Source organism: Lepidochelys kempii, chromosome 1 (assembly GCF_965140285.1).
Source record: "Lepidochelys kempii isolate rLepKem1 chromosome 1, rLepKem1.hap1, whole genome shotgun sequence".
Classification (NCBI taxonomy): domain Eukaryota; kingdom Metazoa; phylum Chordata; order Testudines; family Cheloniidae; genus Lepidochelys; species Lepidochelys kempii.
Genome location: NC_136380.1, coordinates 261,742,212 through 261,762,672, shown reverse-complemented (window position 1 = coordinate 261,762,672; position 20,461 = coordinate 261,742,212). Strand labels below are relative to the sequence as shown.

At 43.8% G+C, this 20,461-nt stretch overlaps 1 protein-coding gene across 5 annotated transcripts; it reads right to left on the bottom strand.

The window, feature by feature from the left end:
- Window positions 1-73: 73 nt before the first annotated feature.
- Window positions 74-20,418, bottom strand: XRCC6 (X-ray repair cross complementing 6). Of its 5 annotated transcripts, none has more exons than XM_073327209.2 (13): window positions 20,350-20,418; window positions 18,357-18,450; window positions 17,135-17,250; window positions 16,296-16,434; window positions 14,069-14,323; window positions 11,964-12,147; window positions 9,878-10,064; window positions 8,171-8,339; window positions 5,734-5,895; window positions 4,337-4,466; window positions 2,860-2,960; window positions 1,990-2,103; window positions 74-603 (listed from the first exon to the last, which is right to left on the bottom strand). In XM_073327209.2, exons 2-13 carry the CDS (start codon window positions 18,433-18,435, stop codon window positions 404-406), a joined length of 1,836 nt encoding a protein of 611 aa, XP_073183310.2. In that variant the 5' UTR covers window positions 18,436-18,450; window positions 20,350-20,418; the 3' UTR covers window positions 74-403. The 5 variants fall into 5 exon arrangements, with proteins under 5 accessions (XP_073183310.2, XP_073183314.2, XP_073183311.2 ...); XM_073327213.2 differs by lacking the exon at window positions 20,350-20,418 and adding an exon at window positions 20,048-20,189; XM_073327210.2 differs by lacking the exon at window positions 20,350-20,418 and adding an exon at window positions 19,774-20,023.
- Between the last annotated feature and the right edge of the window lie 43 nt (window positions 20,419-20,461).

Here is a 20,461-nt window from a genome sequence, read left to right as displayed (position 1 = left end):
TAAAATGAGCAAGTTTCGTTGTACATGACAACATCTCTTTTATGCCATTCCTGCTGTTCCAAAGAAGTAAGGGTTCCAAAACTAACTTGCATTTATTCAGACATCAACAAGGCACAACAGTGTTCATTTGAATTGTAGGACCAGAGTTGGGATGGGGTTTATTTTGCCCTCTGCTACCACCAGCAGAAGACAGATTTGCTAAGAGGATCTATTGTCACCAAAAGGAAGAAATAAGTTTCCTCCCGACTGGAGTCTGCAGTGTTGGATGTAGAGAAGGGATCCTTTCCCCACCCCCTCTTCCACCAGCATCAAAACAGAACTCAGACCCAACACCCAGGTGAGTAGACTGAAGTTTTAAGCGGAAGGGAGATAACCCTTTGTCATCAAAGTCCTCAGCTCCTGGTTAGAACTTGCTGAAATACTCAGTCAGTACATCTAGAAGTTCTTGCTTCTTCCCACCGCCTTTCAGCCCATAAACCCTGCATGCTTCCTTCAGAACAGGCACAGTGAATTTGCCCAGAGTGCCCTTCTGTACATGGCTCCTAAGCTCATCCTTGGAGACTTCCATCTTGGGCTTCTTCTCTGTTTGGCCAGCACCTTCTCCTATTAGAAAAATAAATTTGGACCACGACATTAAAAGAACTGTAAGTATAGGGAAAACACTGCTACACTTAATATGCCAGTCTAGTAACCGATAAGTAAGAAGTGGATTAATAGCTATGTATGGATACATGGCAAATTTCTAGATTCTGCATTTCATCTCAGAAGCAGCTGTATTTAATTGGTGAGTGATCATAGGAGATCAAATAACCAATGTCAGTTAGGTTTATTGATATGGTGCAGGAAAAAAGATTCCATAAAATACCAGTCTCTGAAGAGCAGTCCCATGGAGCGATATTATATTCACCTTACACACTTCTTATATTCAAGTTACACATTTCAGCTGGTATTATTTATATGATTTTACAAGTTACACATTTCTTTATATGTCACTAAAATCCAACCTATCAGTTTGTTTCAGGTCCCTATCTTGCTTTTCTGTTCTTCCCTTACCTTTGTTTTGGATACTAGCATTCCAAGTACTGATCTGTGAAGGTACTTCCCTAGTTTGTACTAAGACATAGAACAAATTTCCTATCTGATTGTGCCAAATGGTTACTTCAGCAAATTCAAGGAGATATAGGATACTTAGCATAAGTGAACAGGATTAGGGCATCAGCCAGTTTAGGCTACATCACTGTTACAATATTTGTGCTTAATATTACTGGTGCTTAATGCATATTAATATATACATATTTATATGCTGGCTAGAACAGTTTGTGGCTTAATGGGAAAGATTCCATAACCAAATGACACTATGGAGGATTTTCACAGGGACAGCACAGCAGAATGTAAAGTCCCAACATGGAATTTGGCTAGGACACCCTTGTTAACACCCCACTTTTATGAGAAGTCCCATGGAATCTTAATTACAACTGCGGTGTACAGCTAATTCAAGACAAGTTCATAGCGGAACACTGCATCGTTACTTTGAGGGAAGAAATCTCCTACTACAGCCTTACAAAAAAAATTTAGCAGCCCAGGGTATGGGTAAATAAAAAAAATAATAATAATTTTGCTGGCCTGTCCCCCCCCCTGCAAAAAAATCACCTCAAGCCAAATGAGCAAAAACATTTAAAGGTTGCTCTATTTATTGACCCACATTACTTCCTGCTGCAAGCTGGGTTTTCCTTAAGAGATCTCCCATTCAAGAAACGATCCAATCTGACCAAACGCTATTTCAGCTTGAGAGTTCTAATCAGGCCACAATCCAAGGTGGATCATCATCATTTTGTCATGAAGCCAACCGACAGTCTATCAGTGAGAGTGGTTTCATAATAGGTTTCTTTAAATCATGAGATAAACTGAGAAATGCAGACCTCTCAGCAACAGCTGATACGGACAGAATGCTGCATGTCACAATAGTGCAGGCTCCTCACCGCCACTCACCCTGTTTCCGCTTCACAGCCTTCCCCTCAGGATTGTAGTCCGGAGGGTAAACCAGCTGCTTAAACTGCTCCACCAGATCACCCAGTCTGTGGTTCATCGCCTCAACCTTGGGCTCTGGCAGAAGAGAAATTCATACTCACAAAAACATAACCAAGCACAGGGAAACCTGTATGACTTGAAAATGTCACCACCATATTCCAGTGTACAGCGAGAGAGGATTGTCTTCAGAATAACTATCATTCCAAAAGGCTTTGCAAACATGAGAAATTAAATGCAAAAAAGTATGTTAATGCAATGGTAGTTACAAATTTTGAATGCACAAGAGCCAGGAAGGCTCTCGATGATACCATTAGCTTATATTGCCCATGTGTAATGTCTTATTACTAATTAGACTTGTACGTATACCTAAATAGGAAGGACAGACATGCTTATGCACAGACCAAACAGAAGAAAAAATATAACAGCATGCTAGAGAAATAGGTATGCTGCAGCTTTTAATTCATCTCACTGTTATGTTGGGCTATCCCTATCTGTTTTTTATAGTCACCTGTTGTCTCTCATGTTAGACTACAAGCACTTTGGCACAAAAATAATTTTTGCCATGTGTACTGAAAAGGGACATTTTATCAAGTACTTATTAGGGAGGAAAGGGTGTGTGTGAGGAAGAGAACAGAACCAGAATTACAACTTTAAAGAGACTGAAGTGTTACTACCACCACACGCTCTGAATTAAGTCCTAGCATTGCACAACACTAACTGGTTTAAAAGCACAAGAAGTCCATTTGTGTTTTCTAGAAACACACCACCACCTAGAGTGAAAATCAAGAGGCCTCTACCCCCACCCTCTTTGCATCCACTCATCATTCTCACGTGTCAGATCCTCAGCTTGTTCAGGCTCTATCAAGTCCAGTGCCAAGGCCTCCAAGTTCCTAAAATGCTGCTGCAGAACTGGATTCTCAAAGCTGTCATTCCTGCCAACAAAACCCAGAAATATTCAACACACACGTCAGGAGTAAGCTGAGCCCATAAATAGGGCTACTGAGCCCCCAGTTCAGCCCACCCTCCCCTGCACAGTTAAGCATCTCCATCACCAGTGGTGCTTCATGGAACACTGGTTTTCTCTCAGGTTTATTGCCTGCAGAAGTAGTGATCATGTCACTAGCTTACTAAGCTCCCAGCTTATTAATAAGCAGGATGTGTATATGTGAAAAAAATGAAGATGGCATCAGCCCACACTTCAAAACCAGCTTTGCCCCTTTCCACACAGCCACTATCTGAATACACATGCCCTTTAATGTGAGCACTATGAAGTTGATCCTCCTCAAGATGGAGAGGCATAACTCCCTTTAACAAGTATTCTGTGGTACTTTTCATTTTAAACATCCTAAAATACTTGACTTACAGATAGATCAGACATGGGTTCTCTCATTGCCACTGAAACATACTGCCTCTGGAATATGGTGTAATGGCCCTGCTCTGTGGGACATGTGTTAAAGGAGTCCCAGAATGTACTGGTACAACTGTTGTAAGGCATGCTGTGTGTGGGTGGTGTCAAAATGGCTCTGTCGGTAAGTGTTGCTACACATGTTATATTAAGAAACTAAAAACTATGTCTTAGCCATAGCCCACTGCATGTGAATGTATGCAGTAAACTGTTACAAGGACAAACAATGTAACAAACTAGTTCAGGCAATCAATCTCCCTGCAACAGTCTCCTAGCTTAGTGCAAACAGACCTACACCTATATATATGGAGACCTATACCACAGCTAATTTTCCATTATTAGCTCAATTTTGGCCCCTAGAAGTAGGAGCTTTGGGGTAATTTCCAAATGTGAGACATTGGAGTTAGGACTAATTAATCTTATCTAGACTTACACTGTACCCATCATTATGGTATCTGAACCAGTACAGCTATACATGTATCGGAGGTTTGACCACAGTGGGGCAGACATCACAGTGGATTGCACCAGATCAACCAGACGTGGCCTAAAGCTCTGCTCTCAAGGTTTGCGGCCAACTATTATAATCAATACCTGGAAGCTGCCTGGCTTAGCGGTTGTATGTGGACAACATATTGTAAAAGCATTGCACGACCAAAGCATTTTAAACAATGGTTTTATACAATGTTTAGAGTGGACATGTCCTTGGATCACCAGACAGCCTAACAGATTCATTCAGAGTCAAGAAAAAGCACCCAAGTTGCATTACAAATTGCACAGTTTCAGCCACCTAGTGCTTTGAAATCTATGATTCTGTGTGCATACCACAGCTGCCGCGGAACACTGTACAACACAGCAGGTGATAGCTTTGCGTTTTCAAGCCCCATGTCTCTGGCCTCCATTCACCTGTACTTGAACCGGAGCTTCTGGATTATTTCCTTCATTTTGTCCACCTGTTCTTGATTAGCTGGGACCTTTTCTGTGAAGTCAATTTTCCGTTTGTCATCTGCATAAGGCAGGAAAATGAGGTGGAAACCTAGACCAGAGAGAGACCAGAGAGCAGTTATCTGAAAGCCTGACCTCAGAACAGCATGTCAAGGGCAAGCCCAAAATGCTCAGAAGTTGGGTTGGCACGAAAATCTATCTATCTATCTATCTATCTATGCTAGCCAGACACTTACTGTATACAATCTGTCAATTATGCACAATTAACTAGCATCTCTTCCCTTTTCAGACATTTCTTAGGCAGTCTCTTTTCTGAAGAGCCAACAATATCTTCAGGTGTATTCAAACAGCACATATCACAGCGAAGCCCCAATCCTGACTGGAGCCTCTGAGCACTACCATAATATAAGTCAGTATCAATAATAATTAATGCTGCTGACTTTTGAGAGAAACGATCTAAGTATGTGAGCAGGAACTAGGGATTATTGAGCTGTAATTCCATCGGACACTGATTCTCAGTGGAATTGGGCAAGTCACCTGTCTTTTCAGTATCACCCCATCTTTTAATCAGGAGAACACTCATCCATCTCACAGTGGTGTTGTGACAATGGAATTAATGCTTATGAAGAGATTTGGATGGAATCACACACTACATGCAAGGAGCATTATTTTTCTAGACAAACCTCTCAATCCAAGGCTCTCCAATTATAAAAGTGAGGAAAAGCAGAAGGAAAATAATTTACCACTGCTCTTTCATAACACCCCACTCAACTGGTACACGGTGATGATCAAATGAAAATCATCACTACACAAAACCTTCAGAAGAGCCCAGGGACAGAACAAAATTCAAGGAGGCATAAGAGCTCTAGGTAACCAATAGAGAAAGAGGTTTTTCCATTCTGATGTTGGCTACCTGAAGCAGTTAGCAAAGATGTGGGAGGGGAGGGAAACTGTTGCAGCCACAATGGACTTGAATGTTATTTTATGCAGGGCAAGAACTGACACAAATGGAGGCTTTTAAAATGTTTAGCAGGGCACACTACACAGGCACAGGTAAACAAGGCCAATACCAGCCCTGCATCAGAAATCCATAGTAGCAGGCATTCATTTTAAATTGCCTCAATCGAAAAACTATGGCAAACCTGTGCAAAGTAAATATTTCAGGTGAGCAACTGTGGCTAGAGACCAATAAGCACCTTGTTCTGTGTCAGATTCCTGACATGCCTCTTTCTGCACGTCATTTTCTCCCCAATCTTTATACTAGGCAGCACGCAGTATCTGGCAGGGATAGTGCATGTTCTCTAGCTGGCAGCTTTTTTCATGCTGCAAGATGGAAAAAATGCAGTCTCCTCACATACCTGGAGGGGCTGTCTGCACTTTCTGTTCATCCAGCTCCTCTTCCTGTGGAACCAGGGCCACAAAACGGGGGGGAGTGTTCCGGCGGGGGGTGTACCGGCACAATGCCATCACCTCCTTGTCCAGGCACTTGGTCAGTAAGGCATTAAACAGAGTTGTACTCCCTGTGCAACAAAAGCCATATATCTGTCAGACTAAGAACTCCTGCGCCCTCCTGGAACACAGACACTTGACCCAAAGCGTTATAGAACTTCGCATCTGCCACTTTTTGAATATACCTGCAATACTCCAGATGGAGGCCAGAACAGAAGGCAGAAAAATAATGTTAACAGGGCAAAACTCTGAGATGACAACATTGTCTCAATTGAACAGAAGAGCAAGAGAATGCTGGTGAAATTGCTGGACTCGCCAACATTTGCAACAGGAGATGGGGGAGAGAATGGAAGGAGACATCTGGAAAAGCCCCCCTTCAATTTGGATATATACAGTGACACCCTCTTGGAGGCCTAGCACTGGTGAACCCAAGCCCTCACTGCAGAGGCAGGGTACTAAGAATCTAGGTTGTAAAAACTGCATCCTCTTTCCAGACCAAACATGAGCTTTTATTTTCACCAGACACCTAACTCAGACTATGTAGTCAAGAGTCATGCAGGTGCTGTTCTGCTGGACCTAAATGGACTGTAAGGTAGTAAAGGAGTCAGCTAAATATCCACCTCAACAGTGCAACACTCTAGGGAGTAATGCCTTATTCCCCATACCAGGAGCATCATCTCAGACGTTGAGGGAGAAGGGCACCCTGTCCTAACAGAGCCCTTTTTAGTTCATGGCCTACTGTCTGTGTGAGAGAAGTATTAATTATTTAATCTTAAGCACTCTTAACTTACAAATTACAGTATTACTTCCCCACCCCAAATACACACATAACATGGTGACAGAAGAGAAAAAAGGCCCCAGTTCCACCCCTTATAGTTACATCTGCTTATAAAACAATCCAGAACCCCCAAATGCTGCTAACGTATACATCCCTCCTTGGATGCCTTTGTCCTGCTTAGCTGATATAACGGTCACCTTTGAATCTAGGTTTCCTACCCATGACCCTAGAGCTCTCTATTCTGGTCCCTGTCTTCCAATATACTTCAGGTTTCAAATACAGACATTGCTGTGAATGACAAAAGCAAACCTTTTGGGGTCACATTTGAGCAGCTGCTTGTAGATTGGAAACAGAAGACAGAACAGGTTCAGAAGCATAGTGTGGAAGGAAGAGAACATTAGCTGTGACTTGGAGCAGAGAGTGGCAGTTAAACCCACATTATTGCTCTTAAGATTTTGTACAGTAACTCCTCATTTAATGTTGCCCTGGTTAACGTTGTTTCGTTGCTGATCAATTAGAGAACATGCTTGTTTAAAGTTGCGCAAGGCTCCCTTATAACGTTGTTTGGCAGCTGCCTGCTTTGTCCACTGTTTGCAGAAAGAGCAGCCCGTTGGAGCTAGCTGGTGGGGGCTTGGCACCAGGGTGGACCGGCAGCCCCCCAATCAGCTCCCCTAAGTTCCCTGTGCGGCAGCCGGCCAGCAGGCTGTCAATTGCCGGGCAGTTCAGCTGTCCCTCCTCCCACTGCAGTGTGCTGCTCCTGCCCTCTACCTTGGAGCTGCTCCCGGGAGTCTCCTGCTTGCTGTGCGGGGGGGAGGGAGACACGAGATCGGTGATAATGTCAGGGTGCCCCCTCCCCCCACTCCTGTATCTCATCTCCACTGGCAGCAGCTGCTGTCTCAACTTGCAGATCTACTTAAAAAGGCAATGTACTTAGAGTGCGGTCAGCATACTTAAAGGGGCAATGCGCGCATCTCTCTCTCGCACACAGTGTCTCTCTCTGTCTCTTCCTCTCTCTCTCTCTCACACACACAGTGTGTGTCTGTGTCTCTCTTTGCCATGCTGTCTCCTCCCTCCATTCGTGCTGTCTTGTAGAGTGTGAGGCTACATTACCAACGTGTTAACCTCTGAGCGCTCAGCCAATTGCTAGTTCATCATTTAGCATCAAGGCATGCCCTGGGAACTATCCCACCCTCTTCGACCCTCTGACTCCACCACCTCAACCAAGCTTCACCATCATCATGCTGTGTACAGGATTAAACTGTTTGTTTAAAACGTATTGTGTGTGTGTGTGTGTGTGTGTAATCTTTTGTCTGGCAAAAAAAAATTTCCCTGGAACTTAACCCCCCCCTTATTTACATTAATTCTTATGGGGAAATTGGATTCGCTTAAAGTAGCATTTTTCAGGAACATAACGACTACATTAAGCAAGGAGTTACTGTACTGGGCAAGGGAGCAAACTAAACTCTGTATGTCCCGTGTCCCTCTTAAATGATAGCTCTGTTCCACTCTTCTGTCAATTAGTTTGCTGTTGCACTGCCAGGTGGTCAATCTCTCCCAGTTTTGTTTACCATTAATGAAAGACTCTTCAGGATAGAGGAACTGGGAGGGCTTGATGTAATGGTGCTGTTTCAGCATCACCAGTGGTTTAAAGCCAATCAGGACCAAACCTGGGGAATCAAATCTCTTCACTTCTTCTGCCTCCTCTTTCTCCAACACAATCTGACGGTTCCCATAGGTCTAACAAATAGAAAAAAAAAAAAAAGACAATTATGAGAATGGACAGGTCACTCACTCAGCAGAGAGGGCATAAGGGACAATGGAATCAATTCTGCTATGATGAAACATATCGGGGAGTGGCAAAAAGAGGACTATGGGGAAGATGAGTAGATTACCCACTGAAGATATTTTCCAGCTCAAAGGAAAGATCTGTGAGATGTTTCTCCTCATGCCAGCATGGAACTACCAACTCACTGCTGGTTAAAGCAAAATCCAAATCGGTTTCACACACAGGATTGAACAAATCCAATACATTCAACGTTGACAAAGCCAGCAGTTTAAAAGGACTGATAGCCAGTCTATGTGAAGAGCAGACCTGCTACTGCCCATAATGGAGCATCTCTCATGTGCCTTTCGATTTCTCTAATCCCAGGTTTTTATCAGCCATTCAGACAATAGTTTAATTTTTATCTATTCATCACCAGTCTCTCTCAGACACACTTTGGATCCCTTTGCACTAGTTTCCATGGTACTCCATGGCATTCAGTGTAGGACTTGGCAGGATGGTTTATGGAGGAAGTTTGGGCGTGAATGACTAAGAAAATCTGCTTCAGCAAATTCCCAGTAATGGGAGTGTGCTCACAACCCTCTCTTCTAAGCAGACATTTGCTATCAACCTGGTGATTGAAAGTACTGCTATGTTTCACAGAGCTGATCAGAACAGTGTTTAATCTCCGTACTTTCATCCAGTCTACAAAAGGTCAGACAGGAGAGAGATGTTTGGATTTCAGCCTTGTGCTTCTTCCAGACACCTTCTGCTTTGAGCAATCAGTGTCGAATGACAATAAAACCCAGCATCTTCAGCTAAAAGGATGGACACAAAATAATTGTATAGGCCTATAACTCCTTCCATCCCAGAGCCTCGAAGTATTTTGCAAACTGTGTATATAGGAATCACTTATCCTGCCCTGAAATACAGCTACACCTGAGCATGGCAATCATTCTGTACCAGCAATACTACATGGCAACAGGGGGAGTGAAGAATAAAGAGGGAATTTTAGGGATGCAGAGTGCAATTACCCAGGTTGGAAGTTAACTTAGATATTGGGATTCATACCCCCTGACCTTATGGTAATTAATGATTCCATGATATTCGTCATAAGTGGTCAAAACCTCTGTGATTAGATCATCAAGAAACAGCACCAGCAACAGAACAAGGGCTGCTAGTGTCATGTTTTCAGGATGATACAGTTCTGACTCCAGAAGAAGGGTACACCCTATAAAGCCCCAGCCTCACTTCCACTAGTAGCTGTTTTCTCCCTTGAAAGCCTCACCCAAGCAATGACCCACTCAAATTCTGCTTAACCTATGAATGTGACAAAGACCAAAGATCCCTAAGAGGACAGAGATGCAAACAGTATGAACAACTGGTACTGTGCCTTTCTGCAGATCATCTTAAAAGTCCAACACAAAAATAAGCAGCAGGTTTATTTAGATGTTTAATGTCCATGCAGGTCCCGCAGCAACAGGAAAAACAAAGTGTGTACGGAGTGTGTTACCTGAGCCTTCTTGGTATCACTAGGTAGAAGCAAGCTGCCTGTCTCTCGGTTAAATGTCCGTGTCTTTATTTTCACAGGCTCATTGGTTTCCCGATAAAGTTTCACTGGAGATGGTTTGAAAGCTTTCTGGACCAGGTTGTAAACACCTACAGTGAGGGACAAGTCTTTACCCAGATGGAGGTTTAACCTGTGTGGAAATAACAGACAGACTTCAAATTTCTAAAGGGACACTTTTCATAAAGTGGGTCTCTCACATGACAGTCTACTCCCTCAAGCTCGCCTTTATTCACTTCCCAACACCACCTGCATCTCTGAAATGAAAATATTACTTACCTTGCAATTCTGCTTCTCTGAAGATATTGTGCAGGATTCTCAGTCCTGGGTCATAGCTCTTTAATACAAACCACTTAGCTGAACTCACAGCTTTTCTGTGCTTTTTATCCTTGAGGGCAGCTACAGTGAGGTAGAGCACAAGGCACACCCACTACTGACAACTCTGCACCGCGCCCAGGCTGAATGTAAATGCTGCCCTTTAAACTCTTAGCCAGCTCCTTTGAGTGAGCAGGAGGCAAAGCTCCCAGAAAAAGCCAATGCAATAGCAAAAACATACCTCTGGGAGAAAAAGAAACAAGGCTTGAGAGAGAAGGAAACCTACCAACTTATGAGTAGAAAATCAAGAGAGTGAGGCAAGGCATTTCCCTTCCTCTAAAGATAACGTCAGTATAGGATTCTCACTCCACAAGAGTTAAAGAGCAACTGGCAACCTGAAAATCTGGGATGACATCCTGAGAAGGGACTCTCTCCTGTCCCTGAACTCAAGCAATAATGCTCTATAAATGCATGGAAAGATGACCATTTGTTTGCTTTGCAGACATCTGTGACTGAACCTTGAGGCTGGTTATGGCTGGAACCTTCCCTCAAAAATCAAAACCTTCCCTCTGAGTGAGAGCCTTGACAGAGACTTCTAGTTTCAACCCAGCCAGGTCATGAAATGCAGACATCCATTTAGACATGGTCTTTTCAAGTACAACACTGCTGATCAAACAAACAAACAAACAAAAAACAAAACCAAACACACACACACACACACACACAAGAAGCTGGGTAAAATTTCTAAGGGTTTCAATCTGCTCCATACAGAACTTCCAGGGATGTTTTGACATCTAGCATAGGGTGAAAGGCCTCCCCAGACAGGCACACGGCCTGGGGAAACATGTTGGCAGAAGGACAGGTAGAAGTCTACCACCACCTTGAAGAGGAAGCTCAGATGAATCTGCAGCATTAACTTATCCTTATAAAACATGGCATAAGAGGAATCAATCACTAGGCCCTTGAACTCACTCTGAGCTGAAATCATTGCCACCACGAAAATGAACTTCCTGTAAAAAACAAACTCACACAAACTGGATGGTTCAGAAGGAATTTTCAGCAGCTTTGTCAAGAGCACATTAATATCCCATAACACTTTTTAAATGTGAATTTTCAGATTCCCCATAAGAACCAAAAAACAAGGGCTTGCAAAGACACTGGCCCACATATGACTAATGCAGGTGCGACAAGCTGAAACAGCTACCAAACATGCTGGAATGCAGTAAGCTAAACTCAGACAAGTGAAGGCAGTCAAGAAGTTTTTGTGCAAAAGCTGACTTAAGCCTGACTTTACCACAAACACAAACATTTTCTGGTTTGAGTTGTAGATTTTTTTCCAGTAGATGATTTCTGAGATGCCTGGAGGACATGAACCCCATACTCAGACTACCATGTCAAGAAAAGGGCTCCGGGGTCAGGATAGAGCAAGGATCATTTCAGGCCAACCTCTCAGAATAGGAGGAGGCATGTGATAGCCAGAAGGGGCCTAGTTCACATTCTATTTTCCACTACTGCAATCCTCACGGGTCTAAGAGCTAGAAGAGTTCCATTAGTCTCATGCAAGAGAGTTAAGGCCCAGGAGTGAAAATACTGCTCAAATGGTGTCTTTATAGAACAATCCTTCCACATGAAGAAGGCTGGACATAGAATCGGCAGCCTCTGGAAGGGGTTATTTCAAAATGGTGACGTGTTCAAAATGTTGACATGTGGTACACACCTGGCCAAAGCCCGCTTCTTTGTCTCCTTTGCTCGCACTTTCTTCATGAGATCTTCCAGCTTGCCTGAGGTTTCAGTATGGACCCCTAGGTCTTCGTCCTCTGCTGTGTTAACGATGTCCCTGTAGAACAAGGAGATATCGAACCCCCCAAGCTTCTTCAGGTGCATCAAGTCAAGGATGATACCTGGGGGCAAGGTACAAATGTGGGGAGGATCATACAAATTGATTTCTACTTATTTTGGCATGTTCATACAATACTCAGATATTCCTTTATATGGAAAAGGAAGTCAAAATGGACAGTCGTCCAAGAACAAAGAGGTGTCCTTTTGTTTAGTATTTTTCTTTTTTGTAAGTGTTGGTTCTTGAAAGAAAGTAATTAAAGAGAATTGGCCTGGTAGTTCTTTGCATCTAGTCAAGCAATGCAGCAGAGGGACCATGCTCAGCCCCTACCTGGGAGGAAATGACCCACTGTGGCCAATGCTCAAAGCAGCACTGACAGGCTCCAGAAGAATTAGCATCCACCCCACTCTTGTCCATAGGGAGAGAAAAGGAAGAGAAGATGGAAGATTATAGAGAATCCCCCACAAAAACTCTCTTTTGCCAGGTATAAGGGACAATGTCTTAAAAATGCTTGACTACCCTTAAGCTCTAGCACACCAACTGAATTCTGAAGGAATTGGCTCTAAGCCACTTGCTATGACTACTAAAACATCCTCCTTCCTGGCCTCCAAACATAATGCTTTCCTTCAATTCATATAAAATACAGCTGTGACCGAAGGCAATTTCTGCAATATCCTTGAAAAACCTTAGTGAACTAAGTTAAAGTATCTCTGGAGTCCATCGTATTAAATACGAAGGTGATGTGTTATTATTGGCTTAGATTGTATGTAACCTTTCTGGAGAGGGAAGGGAAGAGATATGATGTGAACCCTGGAAAGTGCTGTGAATGTCAAAAGACTATATTCAACAATGTGCCAGACAAGAATGGACTTGGGAGACTAAATGTCAAGTGATTTGCCAGGGGAAATCTCTAGAGGGGAGGTGAATGCAAATTCCTATTTCCAGTTATGCAAAAACCCAGCTTTTTCAAGCTATGGCTTGAGGAGGGGACCACTGTCTACTGATTACCTCTTCCCAGAATCTCAAGATCAAAGGCCCAAGCATTATAAAGGAAAGACTGCACTATTCATGGGTGTGTTAGCTCTGAGCTAAGTCTGCTATGAACCTGTAACCACAGAAAAACCCCTTTGCAGAGTTTGAAAGACTGATTCTTATCAGAGTTCTAGCTGGAGTTGGGGGGGTGATCTCTTGTAAACTTATTAGAATGCATGTAAATTATTTTATTATTTTTCATATAAATTTTCTCTGTAATGCTTTCACCTTAAGAATAAATATGTTTACTTAGAAAAAGCTGTGTGCTAACTTGTGACTGCTGGCAACTACAGCTGTTCATTGCCTCTGGTGAGAAAGCAAAGCACAGACACTGGCCTGTTTAGGCACTCTAGCTTGCTGGGGATATTTCAGTATAAGCAGGGAACTGTGCAGGCTGAAAAAACCCCAGTCAGAAGGGAGAGAGATGTGGGTCTTCACCAAAGAGAGGTGATGGCTGAGGACCCGGGAGCCTAGAATGTACGCTGTTGTTGAACCACGGACAGGGAAACAGATGTAGTTGCCCTGCAGTGTGACAACAGACACTAAAGTAATCCTCTTTGCCTGTCACTCTGATCATGTCACTCCATTCCTGGAAGAGGGGGAAAACAAGGAAGTATGAGGGGGGTTTAATTTCTATGGCCCATTCAATCCCTGACTACAAGCCAAGACAAACAAAAGGTGCTTAATTAGTGCCTATTAACCACAAAAAAATGGACTGAGCACCTCTAATTTAGAAAGGGTTTTTATGTTTTGATTCAAATATTTTGAAGAATTGTCTCCAGAAATGTAGTAGCCCAAAATCCTGTTTACTTCTAGCAATTCCCCAAGTCCGATCACATCATTCACTTTCCTCCAAGATTGTACAAAGCAGTTACTTGGCGTCTGCTGCAGGGAAGCAACACTTTTACTCTTCATTAAGGCTCAATTTCTAAATTAAAAGTGAAAATGCTCACCTGTGTCTCGAAGGTCAGCAGCTTTGGTCCTGGCCAGCTTAGCTTTAGTGCTGTCATGCCCATGAGGGTTGTCTTCATTGGTGAACAGCATGATTCTCTTGTGGCTCATCTTGAGCCGGACATCACTGAAAAGATTACAGCAGGCCCAAAGTGCCTCACCCAGTGAGTAGTCAGCATTATGGCCAAACGACTCACGAAAGAGTGCTTTTCCCTGATCTCCCTTGTACTTATCCAACTCTAGCACTCGTTTGGCACCTAAATGGAAGGACAGCAAGGGCATTACTGGTTCTAATTCGCACATAAAAGCCAAAACCTGTTGACCATTTTTCCAGCTAGAGAAAACACATAGCTCCCTACAGCTGATATTTGACTAACATTTCACAGCATGGCCCTTCCAGCAGTTGGGTAGGAAAAGTGTTCAGTGTCTTAGGGTATGTCTACATAGCAACTGAAAGGCATGCTTCCCAACATGAGTAGACATATACACGTTAGCACTACTCAAGTTAGTGCCTAAAAATAGCAGCGTGGCCACAGCAGCACAGGCGGTGGCTTGAGATAGCCACCCATGTACGTACGCAGAGAATCGGGCAGGATTGTAAATGGGCAGCTAGCCATGTAGCTAGCCCAAGCTGCTACAGACATACTGCTATTTTTGGGCATTAACTTAAGCACAGCTGGCACATATATGTCTATATGTGCTGGGAATTACACCTCAGACCTACTGTGTGTACACATCCTTAGGTGTATGGACCCATCGATAACTATCCTCTTTTTTCAAACTATTGACTTGCTCAAGTTGACCAATGGCTCCCCTTCCGCTTCTCTCTCTCTCTTCAAAACCTTGCAAGTGATAGTGGAAGAACCTTTTACTCTGCAACCACTGCTATCTGATCAGCTTTTTCGTATCTTGCTCCCTCACTGGATTCTCCATCTCTTAAGATCTCACCTGAAAAGGGATCCTATTCATTATTTAATTTCCTGCCCCATCTGTTGTTATTTAACTAACTGCATATAGTTTTAGAATTAGTGTTCTGACAGAAGATGCTATACAAGAAGAATCAGATTACATAAACCCTTCCCCCTCCAGGGTACATCCTCCAGCAGGAAGGAGTCTTTCCCCAACTCTTTTCCCCATTAATGGCCTGCACCTTTGGGCCAAGAGAACAATAGCCCCCTCTGTCTCTGGAGGTGTGATATATTAGAGGTTGATAGGCAGAACTTCCACCATGATGCACTTTGCTTATAAGAGGTGCTGCAAAGTAGTAGTTTGAGAATCAGACTTCATTCACACTCCTACCCTGCCAGTACAGTAGCTAAAACAGAGCTGCCCTTCTTTCTCCATACAACATCCCACTCTCCTAAAAGTACTTCAGCACGAGGGCTAAGAAGTCTCAATGAGCAAGAACAGTCCAAGTCCTCTGGAGAAACATCTGCTTGTTCTCCCACTCCTATTTACTGAATATTCCCACTAGAGACAAAGCAATAGCTTTTAGATAAAATGCTGCTTTGCCATGACAGATATGGGCGCTTAGTTCCATTAAGTCACTCTGGCTGGAAGCACTCACCTTCTATTTCCTGCCCCTCCCTCAAACAAGAAAATTACATCATCATCTTATCTCTCTCTCTACAGAGCCTCCCACATCTCACTCTGCTTCCTACACTGTGTCACATTAACCTTACTCCTGCTGTTGGTTCTCAACCAGAGTTACTGTGCTGCTAACATTATTATTATTACGGAAGTCTGAGACAGAATACCACTAGCAGGTCATCCTGTCCATCTCCTATTGCAATCAAAAGGTATGGCAGCACATACATGGTACATTCAACAGTACAGCAGGTGCCTGACAAGCTTTCAAGAGCCGGGATGGGATTCTCTTGAAAGCCTGTCAGGCACCTGCTGTACTGCTAAATGTATCATGTATGTGTTAGAAGTCCTCTTTAATGAAAGAGGGCAGTGGCCATAAAATGGGGCCTTGTGTTAAAGTACAGAAAAATATGGAACCCCACACAAAGGAAATAAAACACGGATAGTGTGTATTCTTTATCTGATTCAACAAGGAAACTCTAAGCAGGGAAATTGTTACACCTATCAAAAATCCCAGCACAGAAAAAGAAATTAAAATGCTACAGTAACAGGTCTCTCTCCCCAAAGGGGACAAATGGTGATAAAAACATTTTACAAACTTGCCCATTTCCTCTTAAGCCTTATATTCCTATTCTCTCTTACCTGGATTGTCCAGCTCCTGAAGAACATACACATGTTTGAAATCCACAGAATTCTTGTGTTTCTCAGTGCCATAAAACACAACACTCAAGAGGTCCCGGTTACTACTAATGATCTTGCTGGTGTATACATTCCGGATGCACTGGAAACAGAAACAGCAGAATTAGGGAAAACAGAAGGAGAAAGTTAGCTGAAAAAATGGTGCTAGAGTTCTATCCTTGGCAATCAGCCCTTCAAAATGGCAATTGCAAGGGCTACCACAATGTTTTGAGCCACATTTCATAACAAGTTAGGTACAAGATGTTTATGATTACATTTGAACATTAAGTACTTTTCATTATAACACATTTTCTACAGAAGAGGACAAGAGAAAGACTTCCTAGAGATACTACTCTAATACAAATTTATTCCTCATTTTGTAATCACAATCATCACCAAAATTTCTGGGTTTGACTACAGATTAGGGATGTAAATATAGTTTAAAAAGTTAACTGTTTAAACTAACTATTTTTTAATAATTTAAATGATTAACCAAATAAAGGGCTGCCCCAGCCAGGGCTAAGACTAATGCTCACCGGTTAACATTTTACATCCCTACTACAGATCAGACCTCTCCAGCCCACCACTGCTGTTGCTGCAGAATGATTTCTGATTTTCACACCAGACATATGGTGCTCTGATAGCATGGTGATGAGAAATACATAAACAGGTAAGGCAGTCAACTAGCTACATTAGCTATATTACAGTGGATAAGAAATCTGTATATAGGCAACCCATAAAGCACATTGAGATCTTTCAGTCTACAAGACAGGTCATTATTAATCTCTAACACATGATCTTACCTGAATTGTCATATCAAAAGGAGTCCACTCATCATCATCATCATAATATTCAAACATGGCCTTGGAAGCATCAACTAAAAAAATCAGGCTGTCTCGACCTGAATATTTATATTCCCCTGAAGAAAAAAAAAAAGAAGTATAGTCTTATAATTGGCTGTATCTTTTTCCCCCACTTAAAGTACCCACCCATGTTATTTGTGCTTCAAAAAAATATAAGCTGTCATAAATATAAAGGGAAGGGTAAACACCTTTAAAATCCCTCTTGGCCAGAGGAAAAATCCTCTCACCTGTAAAGGGTTGAGAAGCTAGGATAACCTCGCTGGCACCTGACCAAAATGATCAATGAGGAGACAAGATACTTTCAAAAGCTGGGAGGAGGGAGAAAAACAAGGGGTCTGTGTCTGTCTGTGTGATGCTTTTGCCGGGGACAGAACAGGAATGGAGTCTTAGAACTTAGTAAGTAATCTAGCTAGAAATGTGTTAGATTATGATTTCTTTAAATGGCTGAGAAATTGGGTTGTGCTAAATAGAATGAATATTCCTGTGTGTGTGTCTTTTTGTAACTTAAGGTTTTGCCTAGAGGGATTCTCTGTGTTTTGAATCTAATTACCCTGTAAGGTATTTACCATCCTGATTTTACAGAGGTGATTCTTTTTACTATTTCTTCTATTAAAATGTTTCTTTTCAAGAACTGAATGGTTTTTTCATTGTTCTAAGATCCAAGGGTTTGGGTCTGTGCTCACCTATGCAAATTGGTGAGGATTTTTACCAAACCTTCCCCAGAAAGTGAGGTGCAAGGGTTGGGAGGATTTTGGGGGGGGGGAAGACTTTTCCAAACAACGTTTTCCCAAAAAACCCAGATAAATGTTTGGTGGTGGCAGTGGAAGTCCAAGGGTAAAATAGTTTGTACCTTGGGGAAGTTTTAACCTAAGCTGGTAAAAGTAAGCTTAGGAGGTTTTCATGCAGGTCCCCCTTCTCTACCCTAGAGTTCAGAGTAGGGAAGGAACCTTGACAGAAGCACCTGTGAGGAGTGGTTTGAGTAGCCAAAATTCATCCACAGAAGATTCTTTTATTTTTGCTCTTTCAAGCCCCTGTATCATGAATAATCTATGGAGATCCTCAGAAATATGTCTGAAGCAGAGGACCCCATGCTAAGGGGAAGAAAGCAGGCACTCAAGATCACATTCACAGAACGCTTTTTGGTTAAAGGTCAAATTCTTACCACCAGTTTCAGCTTCTTCAGGATATTCTTCCTCTTCCTCATCCTCATCCTTTTTGTAGTAAGACATCCACTCTGACATGGCTGCCACTGTTTGCTAAAAAGAACAGAAAAGGCAGGTGTTTGTACTGACCTTCAGTCTGAAGACCATCCAAATAACTGGTCACATGGTTTGGGCGCTCATTTTCAGTTGCTAAGGTCTGGTCCACACTTAAAAATTAGATTGACCTAGCTATACTGCTGGGAAAAATGTAATACCCTAAGCACGTTAGTCAGGGCATTACCCCTGAAGTAGATACAGTTAAGGCTTGATCTACACTACAGAGTTAGGCAGCTTACGTCCACCTAACTAAGGGTATGTCTACACTTACAGAGTTTTTGTGCTTTAAGTTTCACCTGTGCTAGGGAACTGGTGAAAGTAAAGAGCTGGTTTGTTTACTCACTCAATTCCTCAGGCTTCAGAGAGTGTTTATACTACCAGCACTTCCATTGTCCATGAGAGCAGCGCTGTAGAGCAGCTATCCCACAGTGCAGCTCTCTCTATAGGTCTTGTGGGAAGGGGAGGCGGGGGGGGGGGTGAGTGGGAAGGGGAGGCGGGGGGGGGGGGTGAGTGGAAGGCATTTTGGGTCCCTGCTCAGTGCCCCCTGCTGCACTGCTTCATGTCCCAACAGCCCCATTACTTCCTTGTTTCTTTCATGGCTTTTTTTTAAAAAACCCTGCTGTCTGGCTGCTTTCCCCACCATATCTACAAGCAAAGGGAAAGGGAGTTTCAAACTCCCTGGGGCTTACAGGGGGAGGGGTGGACATTCGTTTACTTGGAGTCAGAGCAGCAGAGATGCTGGCCAGAGCGCTCATTTTTGGAACTGTGGGATATCCTCCGGAGGCCAAAAGGTGTTTAAGCTGGTAGAATGTGTCTTCACTTTCACAACAGCGCAAAAAGAACAGCGGTAAGAGCTATACACCTCTCGTGAAGGTGGTTTTCTTTCTGCAGTGAAACTTCTGAGTCTCACTGCAAAAAGTCATTAACAAGTATAGGTTTCAGAGTGGTAGCCATGTTAGTCTGTATCAGCAGAAAGAACGAGGACTACTTGTGGCACCTTAGAGACCTGTGGCAACCCCCATTTTTTCATGTTCTGTGTACATCTATCTGTATCTATCTTCCTACTGTATTTTCCACTACATGCATCTGATGAAGTGGGCTTTAGCCCATGAAAGTTTATGATCAAACAAATTTGTTAGTCTCTAAGGTGCCACAAGTACTCCTCCTTCTTTCTATTAACGAGCGTAGACGCTCCTGCGGTGTTAGCACAAAGAAGGGGCTTTTGGCGCTTTAAATGGTAAGCGCAGACATAGCCTAAGTGTCTACACTACAACGTTGCTCCCCTCAATGTAAGTCACCCATTTACACTGAGTCACCGACCTCATAACTCCACCTCCCTGAGAGGCACAGCGCTGTCGATCGTTAGGGTGACGCAGTGTCCGCGTAGACATGCCTGTCAGGCCCGCGTAGGGCTCACAACGCCCCACCCGGTGAAGTCAGTACAGGGGCACCGCCGACACAGCCCGGCGTAGCCCGGACACGAACCCCCACAGGCATGACTGCGGCGGCTCCACCTTGACCTAACTTCGGTCGACTTAACGGTGTCGCGTGGGAAGCGCCTACGCTACAGCCGCGCGGCCACCGCCTCACCCACCAGAGACGCGGGGCTGAGCCGGGAGCGGCCTGCGGGGGGGCTGAGCCCCACGCCCCCTCCGCCAGCAGGGGAAGGCGCGCGAAGTAGCGCGGGCGGGATAACGGCCTGGAACTGCAGCGGCAGCAGCCCGGACAGGACACGCGCCCCGGGGACGTGGGGCGAGAGGCGACGGGAACAGCCGCTCCCGCTGCCAGCCGTAGCTCAGCGCCGCCCTGGCAATGGGAGGCCGGGACCCGGGGAGAGAAAGGGGGAAATCATGGGCGTGGGGGGCTCGGTAGAGAATAAACGCCTCCCGCCATTACCTGAGCCCGTAGCAGCTCATCGAAACCGGAAACCCGCCCCCGGAAACAATCCCACCCAATCCTGCGAAAGTGGGTGTGGCCCGAGGGAAACCACGCCCCCGCGCGATTTTGC